This window comes from Thyridium curvatum (assembly GCF_004353045.1).
Source record: "Thyridium curvatum strain D216 chromosome Unknown NODE_1_length_1224711_cov_81.814160, whole genome shotgun sequence".
NCBI classification, from domain to species: domain Eukaryota; kingdom Fungi; phylum Ascomycota; class Sordariomycetes; order Thyridiales; family Thyridiaceae; genus Thyridium; species Thyridium curvatum.
The window spans coordinates 66,680-87,703 of record NW_022156756.1 but is presented as its reverse complement, the minus strand read 5'-3'; the positions used below and the strand labels follow the sequence as shown (position 1 = coordinate 87,703).

The window sequence follows — 21,024 nt, the reverse complement described above, 5'->3', positions numbered from 1 at the left end:
CAAGGTGCTGGGTAGGGCTAGCCTGAGTTCCAGGAACGGTGGCACAGGCCCGCGCGTCTAGTGGACAGCTGCTGGATCCCGACACTAGGGCCCGTGCCTAATTGGATCGTTAATAGCTAGAGGCGACGTCCCGCTGGCAGGTCCTTTTACTCCGTAAATCAGCCGCACCAGGCAGGGTCCCTCCAACAGAGACTCACTAAAGTACCTATAGCGAGGGGGACGCGCTTCTTTGGGGGCCGTCCCGTTGATCACTTCAATAGGTAGCTCTCGATCCAGCTCTTCTGGTTTTTCGACCCCAACCTTGCCTGCTCATCTTCACCCCAAACTCCTCGACTTTCATGACCCTTTTTTCAGTTCTCAGGAGCCCGGTAGTTGTGGAATTCGCAGCGAACGCTACGTTGAGATAACCTTCTGCCTAGCGTACCCGGAGAACCACAAGAGTGCTCCCTGGTCGGGTCGCCTAATATGTTGAAGTGATCATGGACTCCCACGGCACGGGCTCTCGCGCCTGGCAGCCCTATTCGCCTCCTTCTCCTTCTGATCAGCACCTCAGTCACCGAATATCAAATATCTCTGACATCACAGACTACGATACCTACTCAAGCCCAGCAGAGACATATAATCCTCCTCTCCGAGGCAGGGAGTCACTCGTTTCACTTCCGTCATCGCACGACTTGAGGGGCAACACATATGCCCAGCAGAATGTATCGCGATCCTCTTCAAATGTCTCCGGCTGGTCCTTGCCCTTCGCAGGTTACGGCGGTGGGGGCGGTGGTGCTTATCAGCCCGTAGATGGGGGCGGAGGATCGCATTCGCAGCCTCCCCGGAACTTTGGGCGCGGCTACTCGCTCAGAAGGAACCACGGTACCATCGTTGAGGAGGACGACGGCCCCCGAGAGAGCATCGATATGGCAACACTGCTCCCGGCCGCCGCCCCCATGGGCACCTCTGATGCATACGCCCCGCTCGCCAAGGATGACCAGAACGGCTTTGACGGCATGCCGTACGACGTGACGGGCTTCGTGGGACCGGCAACAAGCCAGGATGAAGAATTCCTCAAAAGGCGCCAGCAGCAAGAAGCAAGCGGGCACCTCACCGGCGGCCTGGGCTCTGGCTTTCCCTCATCCGGGGCCGTTATCAAAGAATCTGACCTGCTGGCGACCAACAACACGGTAGATCGCAGCCTTACGCGATCGTTTACAAAGAGGCGGCCAGTGGGACGGCGCGCTACCATCAAGGCCCTTGCGCAGGACGAGGCGAACAAGCGTGGCGAGGTCGTCGAGGTGATCATGGAGGAGTCCGAACCCATGCCATCAGATGTTGACCTCAGCCTTATGGTTGGCCCGAACCCGGACGACGCCTACCCGGGCATGCGGCGCTCAACACTGCCGGTCAAGCACCAGAGGACCGAGGTCTTCTTCCCCAAGCCCGACTGGAAGCCCTTCTCCATGAGGTGGCCCTATCTCCTGATGCTGATCATCCTCTCCATCCTCCTCGGCGGCACCCAGGAAGTGGTCTACCAGGTATCCACCAGGAACCCTCTTCTGACCTTCAAATCGCCCAACGACATCAACCCTTTCAACTATTTTGCCTTCAAATTCGCGCCGACGCTACTTTCTGTTTCGTACGGCGTGCTGTGGCAGATTACCGACTTTGAGGTGAAGAGACTGGAGGCATTCTACCAGCTTTCCAAGGAGGGCGGCGCCCTTGCGGCCGAATCTATCAATGTGGATTACATCACGCACTTCAGTTTTCTCCGCCCCTTCCGGGCCATCTACTGCAAGCACTATGCTGTGGCGGTGTCGTCCATTGCGTCCATCCTCGCCATCTCCCTCGTCCCGACACTGAGTGCCGCCTCCATCTCGTTGCAGCCTGATCGCGACGAGCGACAGCTTCATCCGGAGGCCGAGAAGTTCATCACCATTAACGCGGTGTGGTCGCGCTTCTTGACGGTCCTTCTCTTCATAATCGCGTTCCTAGGGTGCATATTGTTCTGGCAGCTCCAGACCAGGAGGTCCGGTCTCCTGGCAGACGTGAAGGGCATCGCCGGCCTGGCCTCGATGGCTGTCTCGGCCCACATCCTGATGGACTTCAAAGACATGGACGTGGCTACGCACCAGGACATCCATCACAAACTGAAGAACCATCGCTACATCCTCAAGAACTCCACCCTCGCCCCCGACGACGAGAATCCCGTCTCGTCGCAGGAACAGGAGCGGTACAAGGAGAACCACCTCTCCAAGAACCCTCACCCTCTCATGCTTACCATCTGGGGGTTCGGCCCCTTCATACTGGGCATCATCCTGTTCGCAGGCCTGATACCGGCGTTCCTATTCACCCCGGTCAACGCCCTGACGGACAAAGCGCCCGGCGTTGTTACGGCCATCGCCGTCTGCATCAAGATCTGCTGGGGCGGCCTCGACACGTCGGTCCGCATGATGGAGCCCTACTACATCCTCTCGAAGCGCCACGCGCCGGCCACGACGCTCAGCCTGGACTACACGGCGATGCCGTTCGCCCTGGTCCCCGTCAAGGCCCTGAGCAACAGGCACATGCTCGTCTTCTTCGTCGGCTTCGGCACCGTCATGACGGAGCTGCTCACCGTGCTCGTCACCTCGCTCGCCACCGTCGAGGGCCGCGCCTTCACCTCGCTGCTCGGGGCCAGCGGCAGCCAGGGGCACCCCGGCGGCGGCGGCGGCGGCGGCAGCGACGCCTCGGACAGCATCGAGGCCGGGCAGGAGACCGAGGTGTCGTTCTGGATCACGTTCGCGCTCGCGAGTTTTATACTGGCCTACATGGCCGCCGTGGCCGCCGTCGTGTTCGCGCGCCGGCGCCACCCGTTCCTGCCGCGGCAGCCCAACACCATCGCGTCGGTGCTGGCCTTTATCCACCAGAGCAAGATGCTCTACGACTTTGTGGGCACGGCGGGGGTCGGCGGCGCCGAGATGGTGCGGCGGCTCGAGCGCGCGGCGCCGCGGGGCAAGACGTACGGGCTCGGCTGGTTCGAGGGCCGCGACGGGCAGCCGCACTGCGGCGTCGACCAGGAGGAGCTCATGAGCAGCTACAAGGTCGGGTACGACTACGCCAAGAGCAACCGGCCGTGGGTCGAGCAGCCGTCCGAGTGGCTGTGATAGAATTGTGACTCTAACTTTTTTTTTGTTTTGGGCTGCCCTTGCAGAGAGGAGCGAGGGGGGTTAGAGTTTCTTCAGTGTGCATCATTCACAGGCGTCTACGTGTAAGGTGCATTAGGAAACCAGCATTTGCAGAGATGATATTGCTTTCCTCTGGGTCCTCATAGCATAGCTTGATCTTTCCATACTTGGGGAGATAGATAGAAAGGAGGGTTTGTCATGGTAATAATTGTACATATCGAAACAATAGACATTCCGTCGTTGATGATGTTTCCGTCAGGGACAACACACGCCGGGCTGTTGTTGTAGCGAACAAGGCAGGCGATCTACACTGCTACTGGGCCAACTTCATTGGGCTTATATTTCCTTCCATGCAGGATGACAACATCAGATTGCCAGATCTGGTAATCGCCAGCGGGAAATCAAAAAGCTTCTTTCCTGTGTAGATCCCCCGTGTCCTGTCCTGTCCTGTTCTTGTCTTGCCCTGGCTCGCATTGACGGCGTCGGCATGCCCTCCCGTCCTAAAATTGATTAACCTTAAAACGGATCCTGATATATGCGCACCAGACACAGGGCAACAAACAAGTCGTCATGGGCAAGGGGGGGTTTGGTTGGGACGGGAGCTTTGATCTCACTGCTCCGAGCCCTTTTCGTTACATCAGTGTCAAGCACATGAAAAAGAGAACCACCAGATCTTGCACACAAAAGTGTAAACCCGGGAAGGCTATCTACAAGACACATTCCACCGGCGCGCATGACGATTCAAGGGGACATGATGTGTGGTGGCGGCGGTGGTGGTGTGGTAGGCATCCCTGGCAGAACCTGTGACAGGCCCGGCGCAAGAGGTGTTGATGGTGAGACTTCCCCAGTGGCCAGTGGGATGGATGGTGCATGTGGTGTGTGCAAGCCCAGCACCGAACCTCGTGGTTTGCAACTCTGGGTGGTGGGTGCGAACGGCGGCGCCGGTGGTGTTCATTAGTCAGGGCGCCTTGCATTGTCTGCACACGAGATCCAACGTTGCAGGACCGAAGAAGAGGTTTGGAGGACGTTCTTATTTTTAACCTCTCGAGCGGGTTGGACGCTTGTCTTAGATCGCCCAGCTGAATCGCGAGGACGCTGGATGCAGCCAATTTGGCATCTTGAAATACAGTTTTCGGTTTTCGCCCTGCCCGACAAGGGCTGAGAGAGAAGCAGAGCAAGCTGATGACGTCTGTATCATGGCCCTGGAACACAAAACCGCAACGGCCGGTGCCGGTCGGTGCTTCAACAGGGAACAGGTTTGGGCGGGACATCGGATCTGCATCGCGGCCGGGGTAAGCGGTTACGGCGATTGGCACCCAGAGGGGCCAAGAGGCACTCCCACGACAGTGAGCAGTGGCAGTTTTGGTCTGCTGCTCGCCTGGGATATTTCCCAGACAGGCACGTACGTACAGGGACGGAGCAGAAGAATGGGGAATGGTGTCGCACCCTCATTCGGGACAGGGTGGCTGTGCAAGACGAATGGCAGATTAGACGGGTCCCGCTACAAAACACTGCGTGTCTCGAGATGGCACAAGAATTGCCCGCCAGTGGCCCAGTGTTGCAAAGATTGGCTGGGCGCGAACAAGGTACCATTCGAAGCCGAGAAGCTGTTCCAAGAAGCTCCGAGTCAGATCTTGTCACGGATTGCTCTCTTGTGGCTCTCCCAAAAATAACACATCGGTGGTGAATACAGAGCTGTATCTCCCCTCGTATTTGGTAGTCGTCGTCGTATGTCTCTGGTAAGCGACTACAGGCTATTGCCCATCAGGATCGAGTGGACTGTAGCGCCTGGGGCCGTCTTCGCTAGCCCGGAACCCTCTTCGATGTTAGCGCCTCTGCGACGGATCCCCGTACTGAGATGGTAGCGAGCTAGAGCGAGGGGTGTATCCACTATCAGGGGCAACTCTGGTCCTGTGGTCGGTAGAGACATGAGGTATTGTATGGGAATATTTTCACAGGAAGGCAGGCATTTTATTGCTTCAGCCAAGTGCACTCGGCACTCTGGGCATTGTTGCTGGACCCTCGGCGCGGGAAACCTTGATTGAGTGTCACCCGTCCTGTGTCCTTTGTCGCGGAGGCCACATCCGGTGTTGAAGTCTTTCAGGCACCGTATCGGTCGAACGGTTTGTCGCACACGCACGCGATACCAGTGATGACCTGGGATTGCTGTACAGAGTAAGGCGAAAAGAGGCAAGAGAGGTTTCGTTTCCAAATTGCCAGTGTGAGCAGAGGAGGGCTGTGCAAATCATCCAGGCACGAAATTGCATCCGTAAAGTGCTGACTGGATGGGAAACGCGAAGATCCGTGCCATCAAGAGACCGACGCCCAAAGGCAATACGAGCCTGTAAATGGCTAGGCGCCAAGGACAAAGCGGGCATGTACAGACATTCCACACATTCCACAGAAGGGGAGTCGAGAGCGCGCGGCGGGCGCTGGTCCCCCAGTGAGGGAGGGAGAGAAAGAGAGGTACGGAGTACGTGTAGGACGTGGTGCCAGGGGTGATCGGCCAATGTACTCTCGTATGGTCCCTGCAGCATCTGCACTCTGACACAAAGTACCGTTGTTAGCGGTGCCTTCTCCGCCCGGACCACCAGGTGGGTGGGCGGTACCTCAGCGGGGCCGAGAAGTGCCCCAGACCTAAAGTACCTGGCTCGTGCGCCAAGATCTAATTTGCGCATGAATGCTAAGACAGGCTACGCAAGCTCCTGATGGCGGGTGCAACGTAATGGATGGGGAGGTACATTCCCTGCCCGTTGCTGCTCCCCCATTCTCGCATTGTTGCCAACCCTGTTCAGGCCCGGCTGCTCTCTCTCGTCCATTCCCAGATTTCCCCTTTCGTTGACGCATTCAATCACAGCACGCCAGGCCGGCCGTCAACTCGATCGCCTTCCTCTCTCCTTGTTTCTTGCACACACTCCACCACTACCTCACCACCACCCTCTTTTTCTCTCCTTCACATCCCACCTTGATTTGATCCCTCCCAGGCCTTCCGTCGCTGAGGGATTGAAGACCTTTTTCCACTCTACCACCGTCGTTTCGATTTCCTTTTCTACCTCGCAGCCAGCGCTGGATTGATTCCGGGAATCCAATCTAACCTGGAATCCGTCGGCAGCAGCCTCTCGCTCACCACCCACCCCCTGCCTTCGCCATCGGCCCTCTCGCTTTTGTCGACAACCGACAACGAATCCCGTCTCGTCGCCTCGATTTATACACTCGATACCCGGCCGAAGATTGATGTTCTCGGTGTAGGCCGTTCGTGGATCTAGAACCGGACGAATCGACGACTTCCCACTGAGGACTCTGTGGACAACTGCTGGCGATCCTCGACGCGCGTCGGATTCCTCTCTTACTCGTTCACGCCCGTCCGGGCACAGCATCAACACCAACAAAAACCACTGCAATTTCACATAACGAGGCTCGCAACTATGCGGTTCTCTCTTGCGCGGCCGTTGGCCGTCCTTTCCTCATTAGCAGCCGTGCTCTCACCCGTTGCTGCTGAACAGCTCCTGAAGTCGACCTCGCTCAATACGTGCCAAGAGGACTCCGGATTCACGGCCAGTCTCTTCAATGTTGTTTTCTACCCTAGCAACAACACTGCCTCCGTCAACATTTTGGCCGTCTCGTCCGTTCAAGGCCACGTTATCTTCGATGTCGCCATTTCGGCCTACGGTTACGAGTTCATTCGCACCACCGTCAACCCCTGCGATGCCAACCTCGCTGGCTTGTGCCCCATGACCGCTGGCAAGATCCCTCTGCCCTTCAACCTCAAAGTCGACCCCAGCGCTGCCAAGCAGATTCCCGGCATTGCCTACACCTTTCCCGATCTCGACGCCAAGGTCCGGGTTCGCATCAACGCGACCGATGGCGAAAAGGCTGGCCAGAGTCTGGCCTGTGTCGAGGCTGATATCTCCAACGGAAAGACGGTTGACCTTGTCGGCGTCAAGTGGGCCACCGCTATCATCGCTGGTCTCGCTCTGGCTTCCTCGGCCGTCGTCTCTGGTCTTGGCCACTCGAACGCCGCTTCCCACTTGGCTGCTAACGCGATGTCTCTTTTCGGGTACTTCCAGGCTCAAGCCATGGTCGGAATGAGCAGTGTCCCTCTCCCGCCCGTCGTCCAGTCGTGGACCCAGGATTTCCAGTGGAGCATGGGCATCATTCGCGTCGGTTTCATGCAGAAGATCTTCACCTGGTACCAGCGGGCTACTGGCGGAACGCCGTCTACTCTGTTCGACTCCTTGACCACTGTCTCCGTCCAGGTCGAGAAGCGCGCTCTGCTCAGGCGAGGCTTGGAAGCTGCCGCTCCCGCTCTGAACATGTTCAAGCGGGCTGTCGCCATGATGCCGAGGGGCGCCGTTGAGGGAGCCAACACCCTGGCCAAGCGTGGAAACATCCAGACCGGTTCTGGATCTTACATTGTCTACGGTATCCAGCGTGTGGCCTTCCGCGCCACCATCGAGTCGACCAACCTCTTCATGACCGGCCTGACCTTCTTCTGCATCTTTGTCGTTCTCACCGTTCTCGGCGTGGCTGCCTTCAAGGGCTACTGCGAGCTCGCCGTCAAGAACAAGTGGATGAAGAGCGATACCTTCCTCGAGTTCCGCAATGGCTGGTTCACCGTTCTGAAGGGTATCCTCTTCCGCCTGGCTCTGATTGGCTTCCCTCAGATGACCATCCTCTGCCTGTGGGAGTTCACCCAGGTCGACTCGGCTGCCGAGGTTGTCCTTGCCGTCTTCTTCTTCTTTGGCCTCCTCGTCACTCTGGGATGGGCTGCCTTCAAGGTCATTCGCATCGCCCGCCGCTCCGTTGCCATGCACCGCAACCCTGCCTACATCCTCTTCTCGGACCCCCAGGCCCTGAACAAGTGGGGTTTCCTCTACGTCCAGTTCCGTGCTTCGGCCTACTACTTCATCGTTCCCTTCCTTGGATACCTGCTCATCAAGGGAATCTTCGTTGCCTGCGCGCAGCACAACGGCACTGTCCAGGCTATCGCTTTTGTTCTGATTGAGGCCGCTGCTCTGATTGCTGCCAGTGTTCTGCGCCCCTGGATGGACAAGAGCACCAACTCGTTCAACATTGCCATCTGCGTCATCAACTTCCTCAACGCCATCTTCCTGTTGATCTTCTCCGACGTGTTCAACCAGCCCCCCTTGGTCACTGGTGTCGTCGGTGTCGTTCTCTGGATCGCCAACGCAATCTTCGCCCTGGTTCTTCTCATCATGCTGATCGTCACAACCGTGATTGTCTTCTTCCGCAAGAACCCCGATGCCAGGTACCAATTCATGGCCGATGACCGTGCTTCTTTCATGAAGTCGCAGACCGGCCTCACCACCACCACCGAGCTCGACGCCCTGGCAGCGACTGCCCGTGGTGACAAGGCCGGGTACAAGGGTGGCCTCGACCTGGACGACGATGCGGACTCGATCTCTTCCGACTCTCTCCGCCGACGCGCCGATCCCGCCAACCACCCTCTTCCTCCCTCTACCGCCAACTCGTACAGGGATCCTCCTCGCTCGCCCGTGGACCCTTCAATGCCATTGTTCCCTGCCGATGGCCGTCGCCCGCCTCAGCAGCCGCATCAGGCCCAGAACCCGTACAACAATGGGTACGGCAACAACCAGATGAGGTCACCAAGCCCCTACAACGGTTCTGCTTCGAACCTGTCCTCTGGGTACCGGTCGCAGAACAACGCTAGTCCCGCTGGTTTCAGGTCTCAGAACAACGCCAGGTAAGCAGCATCAACATGAATTTCACAGCTATGCATACACCGTACTAACAGTCCTGCAGCCCGTGGCAACGTGGTGCCGGTTATGAGCACTAAGTTCGCGATTGCATGGAGAGGCAGGTCGTCAGAGCCTTGCACAGTGGCATGTCGCATTGTCAGCAATGTGACAGCGCTACCTGGCTCTAGCGACTTCTGCTTCCAGCCGACCTCGCTGTACCTCCATGGGTCATTTACGGGATTGTTGAGAACGGCATAGGCGAGGATCTGGCTGTGCCAGCGAACCAGCTACAACGTACATACGCCACACCGAGTACTGTATGTTGCGCTTTGGTTCGACTGGAACCATCATCGCCTCTTGGACGGAAGGTGATAGAGGAATATGTGGATTGCATCCACCTCCTGAGAGGACTTTTTTGTCCTGTTGAATCTACAAAGCATCATGACATGGCGTCGGATAAGAGGTCACAACCCTGGAATTTTTCTCTTTTTTTATTTTGTTTTGTTCTCACGTGTACCACAAACGTCAACCCGGTTTGGCGAACCCACAGCGAATCGGAACCCGCTGGGATTGTTTTTTTGTATATAAAATCCCCAGTCCTTCTAGAAGGTAGCAGTCGCTCGAAGGAAATGACCGGCTGTGACGGATCCCGCAAAGTGTGGGCTGGTTTTTTGTAAGGATTCGACCACGCATGTGCCCCCCTGGGCTTGTTGGTTTGGTGAAGGGAGTGAAAGCGGTTTTTTCAAAGCATCTCACCGCGCGATACACACACACGCGCGCGCTTCGGCGACCTGTGTGTTAGTTTTTTCTATCGGGAATCAGGGGCGGGGCAATTCTACTTTTAGGGAAGTGATATAGCTAATCGTACTTTTTTCTCCTTGTTCAATGAAGTCTGAACTGTGATCGTGAATAGTGCTCTGCCAAACGCCTCTTATGTATTAATGACTACTACATGTGGAAACTTCTCTCATTGAGAAACTTTGATATCAACCTCGAGCACGGAAGACAACAAAACAGAGCATTGAGGGGGCAGATATTGAGACCGAGTTATATTCATAATACACCGCCAATACCCATTTCAAATGTCAAGGTGAAGTCCCAAGATACTCATATAAGACGCGCAAAAGAGAGAACAAAGGGAAAAAAGGCAGCCATTCAGACATGTCATATACCCTGCAGAATCAAACCCCAACTATATGTATAATTCCATTTCATTCCGTCTGCCGCTCCCAAACGTCCCTTGACCAACCACCCTTCAAGCCAGACAAACAAACCAGAAACTAGCAAAATATCTCTTGCCTTTCTTCTACCAACCCAAGTACCCCCCCAAAAAAAGAAAAAAAGGCTTAGTACATCGGCGAAGGGTGGTGGTGGTGGTGCAGGCCGACGGCCAGCGCGGCCTGCCGGTAGGCCTCGCTCATCAGCTGCTGCTTCTGCTCCTCGGCCTCGCGGTCGCGGCGCGCGCGCGTCTTGCTGCTGCCGCTCGGCGCCACGCCGGCCATGAGCCGCCGGCCGTCCTCGGGCGTGAAGTTGACGAACCTGATCCCTCCACCACCGCCACCGCCACCGCCGGAGGCAGCGGCAGCAGCAGCAGGAGGAGGAGGAGATGAAGGAGAAAACGGCGGTGACGAGACTTCCTGGTGCTGTGGAGTGCTGCTGCTGGCGGTGGTGACGGCGGCGGCAGAGGAGGAGGAGTGGCGGACGCGATTGCCTGTGGACTTGGGCTTGCGGCGGCGTTGTCTCCTGCTCGAGGCCGGCGCATGATTTTGTGCTGATGCTGGCGCTTTGGGCCCGGGGTGCACACCTGCCGGGCCTCTGAGAGTAGAGCGGTGTCTAGAAGAAGCCTGGTTCCGCGCGCCACCGCTGGAGGTGGTAGTACGCTGATGTCTGGGTTGGCCAGACGTCGTATGGTGGCGATGGCCAGGAGCGGTGGGCTGATGTTCCTGTACGCCAGTCCAGCTCTCGGGTAGGTCATGGCCGTAGCCTCCGTTGTAGCCGTGAAACCGGCTGTCGAAAGGATGTGCCAGGCTGGTCGTCCCCAGGGGGGCTGCCGACGCCGAGGATGGCAGTCTGTTGTTGTATTGGCCACCGGCGGCAGTCGTCTGTATGTGGTTCGGTGCCGAGGCGTGAGAAGGAAAAGGAGTTGGTAGTTCGGCACCGGGCAAAGGATACGGCCAGGGCTCAGAAGACTTGGCGACGAGCGCCGGGCTGGCAAAGTCAGTAACAGCGTTGCCAATACTCAAACTACTGAGGCTCCGTCCGGGAGCGGGAGTGTTGGCAGGCGTGGTGGGCTGGCTCCTATAAGGCGTGTTCGACTCATCACTGCTGTTGTGCCCCGAAGACGTGAGCTCGGCCGGGTCGACGCAAGTCTCATTCATTGAGCTCATGTGCAGATACACGGGATGGTGCTGGTTTGGCTTCACCTGGGGCGGTGCAGGGTGGCTTGGAGACAAGGTCCCGTAGCAGTGATGGCCGTGTGTGCCCATGGAAGGAGCCTGGAGTCTCATTCCGCCGTTTGACTGTGAAGGCACAGCCGTGACAGGAGCAGCCAACGACTGCATTGACCTGCCGAGAGCCCTGGGTGTTTGACTTGGGGTTGTTGGGTTGCCTTGAAACATTCCTGTGTCCTGAGGTAATACTGTGGTGCAGGGTGAGCACCTTGGTGAGGGTTGGTGATATGAATTGCAATCCCGATGAGATGTCCATGGGACAACTTGTAGGGGGTTGGATCCTCGACCGTAGTGTCGTGCCTCGAGACTTTTGCTGTCTGTACGGCCGGAGGGGTGGTGGCCGCCGGTTTGGTGATTTCTTTGTCCTATGCGTTTGCCAGCCAATATGGAGTGTTCTTTGTGTACAGGCTGCGCGGGGTGGAAGAGAAGCTGGCCGTGGCTTAGGTCGCCGCCAGTCTCGGCGAAAGAGGTCGAAAGCTCCGTGGATAAGGAAGCGTCGTTTGCCAGGTAGGTGTAAAAGGGGTCCTGAGGGTCCGCAGCAACACCGTCGTCAAAGCTGATGTACTGCTCAAAGGAGTCGTCCTGGATAGTTGCGGCACCGCCGTAACTGGAAGCCGGGGACGTGCCAGCAAATGACAGAGAAGGGGGTTCCTGGCTTGGGGTGCTCATTCGCGATGTATCCCACGGAATTTGGATTGTCATGGTATAGAAGGCGTGGGCTATGAGAGGGTTGCTTGTCCAGACTTCTGAATCGTGTTATGAGGTGTTGGCGAGTTGGAACCGAATGGACCCAGTTTCGCTGAGGTATCAAAGTTGTAAAGAGAAAGAAATGCACGTTGAAAAAAAAGTTGGTAGCAGTCAAAGCAAGGAATTGGGATCGTCAGGAATATATATACCTGGGTAGTTTGGCCAATAAGTCTCAAGGCTCCAGATTCAGCCACGAGCACAAGGTACTGAATACTGAACATAGCTGCTGATCTGAATATCGAACGGGGACCACGATGTTGTATTAGCGTGTGGGGGGCCGTTTCCCTGTTCCTTGTTTCTTCTCTTTCGGTCATGAACAACGCCCGGAATACCTTCACCCTTGCAATCAATCTACCAATGACAAGGCTAGATGACACTAGACACCGCCCTATGAGGAGAGCTACGCCAAACATCATCATAGACCAGGGCCTGGCGGGACCGACAACGTGCTGGAAGTCTCCTAGCAGCGTGTCGGATCCAGCCGCCTGGGAAGGCCAAAAGTATATCTTCGCGGCATACAATGATGGTCAGGCTTTGTGGTCGCCGAGGGTGCAGACTAAGTGGAGAGAGCAAACGACCAAGATAGAAACAGCCAGTGCGACTGCCATCAACATAGAAGAAGCACAGGCCGGACATTTTGGTGATGGCGATCTTTCAAGCACTTGCTACGAACGACATCCCATCACGCTCCGACGTTGTCCATACGGCACCAGGAGCTTGGGCAGAAGGAGACACTTGTATGCGCAGGAAATTATCCTGCCCAGTCTCTGTGTGTGGGTATCTTGTCCAAAATATGCTGTATCTGTTTCCCAACTCTCATCCATTCAATAGTGTTGTTCATATGAAGAGTGTCGAGGTATCTTTGCTTCATGGTACGGCAGGTATTGTGTATGCCCTTTGCGACAAAGCCATCCATCATGGAGCTAGCCGCAACGCGGGCCAAGGCGTACGGACAAAGAGACAAAGAGACCCTCGGGTTCTCCATACGAACAGAATAGATTCTTTGATCCATGCAGGATGATGGCATATTTTGCCGTTGACCAGAAGTCGGAGCCATCGCTGGATGAGCTCAACACAATGGGCAGCATAAGGAAGGGATCGCGATAAATCCCCTGCTCGTTCATCATCTCGCCGATGTCTTCCATGTTCGATGCGGTGTACGGTAACCGGGCATAGGACACTAGTCCAAGCATTGCATGGTCTCTCACGGACGAAATATCGTAGACAACGGGTGATGACGAGTGACAGGGTGGGCGTGACGACAAGGGCAGGGGTAATGGCCAAGACGAGGATCACAAGGCCCACGATGGGATGTGATAGGGCTGAGGATTGAGATCCCCGGCCGTGGGGAAGTAAAACAAACAAGAGCGTTGCGGGACCGAGAGTCGTCGTCTCTCTGTCTTGAGAGCTGGGCTTTCGGCGACCTCCGCAGCACACGGGGGAGCCTCGATGGAGGATGCCGGCCCCTGTCCCGCCCATTGTGAGTCTAGCGGCGAATCGTTCTTGTTCGACGTTGACAGAAAAGCAGTGACAAGACTCCGATATCAATTCAATGACATGTCGAGTTTGTGATGTCCACGGCAGAGAAGAAAGCAAACAACGATGGTGACGGGGGTTATTTGCCCTGCAGATGGGGTGAAGTCGGTGAAGTTGGGCCTGGGCAATCCCAGTGCGGCGGGGCATGGCAACTGGGGGAAGGTGCAGACAGGCCGAGTCTCTCTACAAGTACAAGCAAGTACGGGCAAACATTCAGCGGGCTCGAGGCAAGCCGCCGCCCCCAAACTTGCGACCCGAACAACAAGCAGCCCTCTGTATTCTCAGCCGACGCTGGATAGCTGCAATGCCCTCGATGTTCGCTTCGATTGTGTCTCTGTTGAAGTCTTCCTTGGCCCTCTTAACGCTGCCTCTTCTGGCAATTCCCAGAGGCACGGTACAAGATCCACTTAATCCAATGCGACGAAGCTTGAGCTGCAGATCAATGGATAACAGAGTTTAGCTGCATGATGCTTGAAAAATGGGCCGGAATGGGATGGGCACAGCACAGGGCATGGGACCGCCGTTCGACCTCAGCGCTGCTAACCCTGGAGAAGGGGGGTTTGACTTTCGGTGTTCGGACAAATTGAAGTATTCGTTGCCAAAAAGAAAAGAAAAAAAAAAATACCATCAATGGGCAAATGCAGTACTGTAGATGCACAGATTCCTTGACGTTTTCTTTGTTCAATTTGCTGAGATTACCGGCCTCGCAAACAAGACCAAGAACAAATAAATGCCGTGTACACTACGAGGTAGCTAGGTGGTGGGAAAATGCCCACCACCATCACAATGCCTTGGACGCCCAGAATCCTTCCTAAAAAGAAAAAAAAACCAATTGTGTACAAGCTGCTGTGTGTCTATCATGGGGTATATCCACCTTATCAACGCCGTTTGTCAATGTGTGTAGTGGAAGAATTCAAAAACCAAATGCGCCCAACATCCTTCTTCGCCCACAAGAACCAGTGTGGTGCGAGGCCTTTGTTTCCCAGCCCTCCCCCCGGTAACGCCATGGAAGGGGAAGGAGTCTGCCTTTCCCTTGTCCACACCCTTCTTCGCAACTGAGACCCCCCCGGCCGACGATCCATCTCGATATGTTCCAATCAACTACTCCCTCCTCCCTCTTCTTCTTACCCAGTCACCCGGGACGGGCTCGCGGTCGGGACAGGCAAGGGCGGGCACCCGCTCCTCGACGACACCGAGGGCTTCCGCCGGCGCATCCTCGGCTTGTTCCGGACGACGTTGGGGCACTGCAGCGCCACCTCGGCCGACAGCCTGTACCGCAGGGGGCCGATCTTCCTGACGCCGCCGGGCGTGCTCGCCCTGCGCAGGCTCATCTGCTGGTCCGCCTGCTGCTGCTCGCCCTCCTCGCCGCCATGACCCTTCTTCGCGGGGCCGCGCCGCGCCGCAAGGGCCAGCCCGAAGTAGCCGTCGTCCACCCCTTCGGACCCCTCCTCGACAGCGGCGGCGTCAGCATCGTCGTCCGGCTCGAGGGCGGGGAAGGCCTCGGACAGGGGCGACGGCTGCGGCGAGACGACGTTGCACTGCTCGCCGCTCGAGATCATGCCCTCCACGAGCTTCTGGATCCTGCTCGCGTTGTCCGGGTCGTTGTGGAACTTGGACGACAGCTGCCGCCGCAGCCTCCTCGAGTCCGTGTAGTGCGGCGGCGGCGGCGCGTCGCTGTCGCTGCAGAAGTCGGCGCGCCACGGCAGCGGCAGCGGCGCGCACCAGCGCGAGGGCGAGTCCGGGGACAGGTCCGGGTCGACCTCGAGGGCCGGGCACGGCTGGTAGTCCGGGTGGTGGTGGTGGTGGTGGTGCTGTGTCGACGGCGGCGATGGGTAGCAGGTGTGCGGCGCCGGCCTCTCCGGTATGTCTTCTAGTCGGAGGTTCTGCTTGCTCAGTCTGTTGGTCAGCGAGTCGATGCTCGCCCGCCGAGACGAGGCCTGCCCGTCCCCGGGCGTGTCAATCGGCGAGGGGAATGGCCTCTCTGGCGAGAAATGTCGTTGTTGTGGCGGTTGTTGTTGTTGTTGTTGTTGTTGTTGTTGTTGTTGTAGTGGCGCACTTGTTGTGTCTTCAGGCGGTATCTGCTGCTCTTGGGGACGGGGTCCCTGAACCCGCATCCCCAGGGCGTATAGCTCAAACATGAAGGGCTGGCTCGCCGCCTTGGTAGAGGTTAGAGAACCATCAATGCGCTGCGACCTAGTCGAGCCTGCAGGTTGATGGGTTGGGTATGATGTTGGATCTGGTGAAAGGATGGGGGGTGTGACAGGTCCGGCAGTGAAGAGAGACTCGGGGGAACAGTCGAGGGCGGATCCCCAGTTCATAAATGGGCTTGTCAAACGGAGTGAGTGCCGGCGGACTAGACGATGGACTGGGCCAGCGCTAAGGACGCCGGCGCGGGCGGGCGGACACGATCGGTCGATGCTGATCCTGCCAAGCTGTGTGGGTTGGAGCTTAAGATGTGGCTGTAGGCCAGATTGACGCCGCCGACTGATTGAATGCCGTCACTGGAGCCGACGGACGACCATGCATCGCGAGCCGTACGTGAAAGCCGTGAGGAGGAGATGCGGCGCTGCGCTAGAGAGGGGAGTCTACGGCTGAAGGGGGGAGCGGGCAGACCTGGCAGATAAGACAATAGATTGTTCACTGCGCAGCATCGAGTCTTATTGACCCGCGGGGAAACAGGTCCGTGGGACGGCGGCGGGCCAAGCAGAGGGTTATAAATGGGGAGAGAGCCCATGAAACGGTCAAAAAGCATTTGTCGGGGACAGATGCAGGTCCAAGGGCAAGGTTATGAGCACATGGAAGCGAAGCCACAGAGTTGCTCTGTGGTGGCGAAAGCGTCACACCCAGCAAATTGCAGCCAAGCAAGAGAATCTAAACAAGGCCCCGGGACCAACGACCGGGTATGAGCGAGACAGATGACAGCAGCGCCAGGGCGATGCGCGCGCTCAAGCCACGGCTTTGACAGCGGGGGATGGTGTGAGAAGGTAACCTCCTGGACGACGAGCAGAGCCTACGGAGTAGCTAGCTGCTTGCTGGGTGGGTAGTTAACTACTCCGTTCACACACATTCTGCCGAGTCGGATGGATTTCTGCAGCACACCCAAACCCAAACCTGCCAGCCTGCTGAAGGAAAACGCGGGCGGAATCTGGCGCGGGGCGGAAAGATCGCGTACTGAGGTGGTATTCGTGGGTACGTACCTGTGGGGGGCAGGGATGCAAACTGCTGAAGAAGAGAATGGGAATCGAACCCGAGCGACCCACGCTGCTGAGCCAGTAAGCCAGGCGGGCGTGCCGACCGCTGGGCTGGATCCTCGACACGAGTCAAACGCCTCACAGCTTAGCGATAAGGCCTCCACCGGAAATAGAGTTTTTTTTCTTCTCGCCTTTTTTTGACACTTCTTTTTTGACACCTCGAGTCGAGCACTAGTTCGGCGGAGAGGAGATTCACCGGCGCAATCGAACCATTCGATCGGTTCTTCCAGAAAGAAAAACGGACCCGGGCAAAGTTCTTCGAAGACAGAGAACGGGGTCGGGAGTGCCAAAGAGCGGGTTGGATGGTGTTCCAGTCCCAGAAGCAAGCACCCGGAGCTGCGGCAATGTCACACATCAGCAGCGCCTACTAGGGTGGTTAGAGAACCTGCAGATTGCATGGAACCGGGGTCCAGGAGTCCAGGAGTGACGGCGGTTCCCAATCCAGCAATCGAGCAAAGCCTCTGCCAGGGGCACGCCAGCAACGCCATCATCAACAGGCCTTGTTGCTGCAAGCCCAGTCAGTGGCGGCGGCGCACACTCACTACCTACGCGCGTAGGTATGCTTTCTTCTTTTTCGTTGACAAAGAAACATCTCATTGCCAAGCCAACCTCGGGTAAGCAAGGCGGGCGGGCTTCAAACCCTTGCATCCACGCAAGCCTTTCTTTCTCTTCTTCACCGGTATGGATTCTCCAGGGCAGACGGAGTGAGCGACCCAAGCATGTGGTGCAGAACCTGCGATTCGTGCGACATGGTGTGCCGTGTCAGACAATGTCCCAGTAACTACCGCACCGCCGGCCTGGGCCTCCCGTAGACCCAGCAGATTAGAGTCCCTGGCCTTGCAAACGGCGCTTCTAGCGCAGCATGGATTCTCGTACCTAGCTTTTGCCGAGCCAGTGCTCTGGATTCCAGGCTGGAATGCGCGTTCCCCACGCCCCGTCCAATGTTGCAAGTTTGCTTGGCGGCAACGCAACCGCTCCGCTTCTCCTTCTCCTTCTCCTGGCCGCCTTTTCAGGCCTCTCCCCTCAGAGCACGACCGACGCGCTGCCATGGACGAGGAGGAAGTCTTACCGAATCAATCTGCCCAGTGGCGCATTGACTTCAGCTCGGCTGGCTCGTCACGCTGCATGATCACGGCCTGACCTCGGTGGATGCCCGTCTGCAATAAGGACATACCTATTCTAGCAGTTCCTCCAGGCGAGATCTCTCCTTCAAGCCCTCGATCGGTGATCTGTAGAGGAATCTGCGAGGCGCTTCCTATCTTGAGTCTGTCGATATGCACTTGGCGTTGAACCCTCACCTTAGTTGCCTCTTTCGCTAAAAAGAGCCAAGCTAGCTTAGCCAAGTCAACTTAGGGCCGACAGCGCCCTACCTAGTCAAGCTTGATGAAGCTTGACACATCTGTCAGTGCGATCATACATGGCGTCGATACCTCGAGTCACGTCCCTGCGATCCAATGCACTGGCCGGGAGCAAACTCTTCGCGACAGCCACCTCTTGGTCTGGGGACAACTGCCGGCCTGAAAGAAATGCTCTGTCGGGCTTCGTGATTGGGCCTCTTGATACCGGACTGTTGCACATCATCATCCCGTAACGAGGCTTCTAGAATCTCAATCTCGGCTTCTCTCGTCGGTGCTGAGAACTCGAAGTAAATACAAGTAGGACAGCGAATCATTCAAGAAAACCGGCACCTACCCAGATTGAGATCCACAGCAGTTCATCACTAAAGTGGCCAGTCAGATTTGCAGAAGCCGGTCCCGCGATTTCGTCGGCCACGGGGGAGTGTGTCCCTTTCGAGTTGGGACCCCTTGCTGCCCCAGAATATGTCAGATGTCACGTCGAGGACGGTATTGTTACCGAGTATCTGGCACCTTCTGACATTGGTTTCATACAACGGCAGAGCACCTCTGTGCAAACCAAACCATAGGATCTGACATCGATAACCTTGTCATAGCCGTCTATCATAAGCTCTACTAAGCCTAGGCTGCATAACTATATGCAGTGGAGTCAGGCCCCTGCATGCAAGGCCCCTTACTCCCCACTAGTTATCTTCAGCGCATGTTCCGAGGACTGCCTGAGACGACATGCCCGGCCTAACGAGCCGGATCGTCATTGACGTCCCAGGGACGGGACATCTCCAAGGAGACATGTACTTGTAGTAGGCTTGGCGATGTCTAAGAGCAAATCACATAAGTATTAGGAAGGTGCATTCGGTTGGACAGGAACTTCTAGATACACTCCGGAATAATCTGCCAGGACGGAGATTTTGTCGGCGACTCTCACATGCAAGGTTGGGGGAAACGTTACCACTCGAAGATGCAACTGATGTCTCAGAAGCTGTCATATATCGTTCGACTTTGAATTTCAGTTATTCAGTCATGAACTTTCGAACATTTATAATTAGCACAGAGGTTGAAGTGTGCTATTACGGGTTTTACTCGAGTTCAGATCAAGAGTTGTCCTTTAAATAGCACTTGTCGCTAATTGCACTTGACTCGATGGCGGCTGATAAAGGAGGCAGAACACCAGGCTTTCCTTTGTGATACTGGAAGAAACAAAACCAAAGTGTGCCAAGATATTCAAAAGGAGAATAATTTGCCTCCTTATCCATGACCAAACATTTATTCTTGTAAAGAGAAACAAATTGACTGAAGGTTAGAGTGGTGTAGGAAGCGGAAGTGTGCTGTTAATACTCTTCGTAGACCAAGCTCTTATCAATGTCGTATCTTTCAGTGTCTCCACTAAAACTCCAAATTTCTGGGGATTCACGAACGGAGCAGAGCTTCGACTGATCGCAAGTCCAGTGCAACCGATCATTGCCTCAATTGCGCAAGCAGCCATGTCTGTAACCTCTGCTGCGGCTCCTCTGGGCCGCATCAAGCCGGGACTAGAGAGTGCAAAGCTAAGATCGCTTTTCATCCGTGTGCGACCGGCACCATCGAACTTGGCCGAACGTCGCGCCGTCCTCCGGGCGCTCCAACGATACGCAGACATCGAAGTCTTCAAGAAGCTAGCTGTGAGTAGGCTACTCATGGCCAAACAATGGCCAATGCAGGAAGTGGAAACTTGTGGGCAGATATCTGACTTTCTACTACTTTAGGAGGACACCTCGTTCGTCTCGATCGTATCGTCACAGTCGGCAGCTCAGAGCCTAGTCAACCGAAGCCCTATGAAGTATGAGTTCGTCACCTCCAGGTCCGACTCAATCCAGCCATGGGGTGCGCCGGGGATCACTTCGCCAGTCGAACCAATTCTGGCCTCCACGCCATCACCAAACAACACCTCCAAGCATACGACGGATCACCTCTCCCAGAAGTCGTTCGAGATGCACATCTTCCCCAGCCCGGGATACAAACACAAGACAACGATTAGGTATGCGCCTGTGCACGGACCTTGGCCGGAGGAAGACAGGAAAGAGAGGGACTCTTTCGTGTACAATGCCCTCCGGGCCGTGGTGCCCAAGGGCATAGCTGCTGAGGCTCTGTGCGACTGGGAAACGGGCGGGCAGCTCTCGGACGAGGCCCGGGTGCTACGAGCGCAGAGTGACGCGCCGGCGGAAGCTCATGTCCTCGAGAGACAGAGGCGTAGGAAGCTACGGCAGAATTCGGGGCTCAATGCCAGCAACGGGTCGACCGATGTAGCTGAGAAGAGATCATCATCACCCTCAGCCACGGAGACCTCCGAACCTTCTTAGAACATTCACCGCCAGACGACGCGCACCCCAACTCCACAAATGCAGTGTCGTGATGAAGCTCCGGAATATACAATCTGCAGAAACAAACCTAGAAACACGAAACAGATTGGCTTGGCAGCTTTACGAGTGCCGTGCGATAGCCATCCAAATACCGAGCCATGCGCGGCGCGCTTTGACCAAGATTCACACAAGCATCTGCCAGCGCACCCATTAGGTCGCTCTGGCCATCTGATATAGGCTCGTGGGCTGGTGGTTGTCACTTCTGACGCGTTCGGTTTCATGGAAATGGAAGGACGGGAAGTCAAACTCGGGAGGCCGCCTTCCAGGAGCTAAGAGCACACGGACCCTACCGACACTTTTCCCTACCTTGTGTGAACAACCTCAAGGCGAGACGAGTCCTCTTGCGGCAGCATGCCGCGCTTATGGAGCACCGTCGGCATGCAGCAGCGCTACACAAGCGCAGGTGTTGTCGTGTGC

The 21,024-nt window shown here is 56.5% G+C and overlaps 5 protein-coding genes across 5 annotated transcripts; 3 read left to right on the top strand and 2 right to left on the bottom strand.

The window, feature by feature from the left end:
- Positions 1–479: 479 nt before the first annotated feature.
- Positions 480–3,131, top strand: E0L32_000027 (uncharacterized protein; the record flags this gene model as incomplete). The annotated part of the gene is made up of 1 exon (XM_031136906.1): positions 480–3,131. One exon carries the CDS (start codon positions 480–482, stop codon positions 3,129–3,131), a length of 2,652 nt encoding a protein of 883 aa, XP_030997404.1.
- A 3,446-nt stretch (positions 3,132–6,577) lies between these two features.
- On the top strand, positions 6,578–8,970 carry E0L32_000026 (uncharacterized protein; the record flags this gene model as incomplete). The annotated part of the gene is made up of 2 exons (XM_031136795.1): positions 6,578–8,877; positions 8,937–8,970. 2 exons carry the CDS (start codon positions 6,578–6,580, stop codon positions 8,968–8,970), a joined length of 2,334 nt encoding a protein of 777 aa, XP_030997403.1.
- Positions 8,971–10,218: 1,248 nt separating this feature from the next.
- Positions 10,219–12,024, bottom strand: E0L32_000025 (uncharacterized protein; the record flags this gene model as incomplete). Its single annotated transcript, XM_031136685.1, has 1 exon — positions 10,219–12,024. One exon carries the CDS (start codon positions 12,022–12,024, stop codon positions 10,219–10,221), a length of 1,806 nt encoding a protein of 601 aa, XP_030997402.1.
- A 2,705-nt stretch (positions 12,025–14,729) lies between these two features.
- On the bottom strand, positions 14,730–15,923 carry E0L32_000024 (uncharacterized protein; the record flags this gene model as incomplete). Its single annotated transcript, XM_031136574.1, has 1 exon — positions 14,730–15,923. The coding sequence occupies one exon, from the start codon at positions 15,921–15,923 to the stop codon at positions 14,730–14,732; it is 1,194 nt and encodes a 397-aa protein (XP_030997401.1).
- Positions 15,924–19,692: 3,769 nt separating this feature from the next.
- On the top strand, positions 19,693–20,547 carry E0L32_000023 (uncharacterized protein; the record flags this gene model as incomplete). Its single annotated transcript, XM_031136463.1, has 2 exons — positions 19,693–19,869; positions 19,954–20,547. 2 exons carry the CDS (start codon positions 19,693–19,695, stop codon positions 20,545–20,547), a joined length of 771 nt encoding a protein of 256 aa, XP_030997400.1.
- Positions 20,548–21,024: the final 477 nt, after the last annotated feature.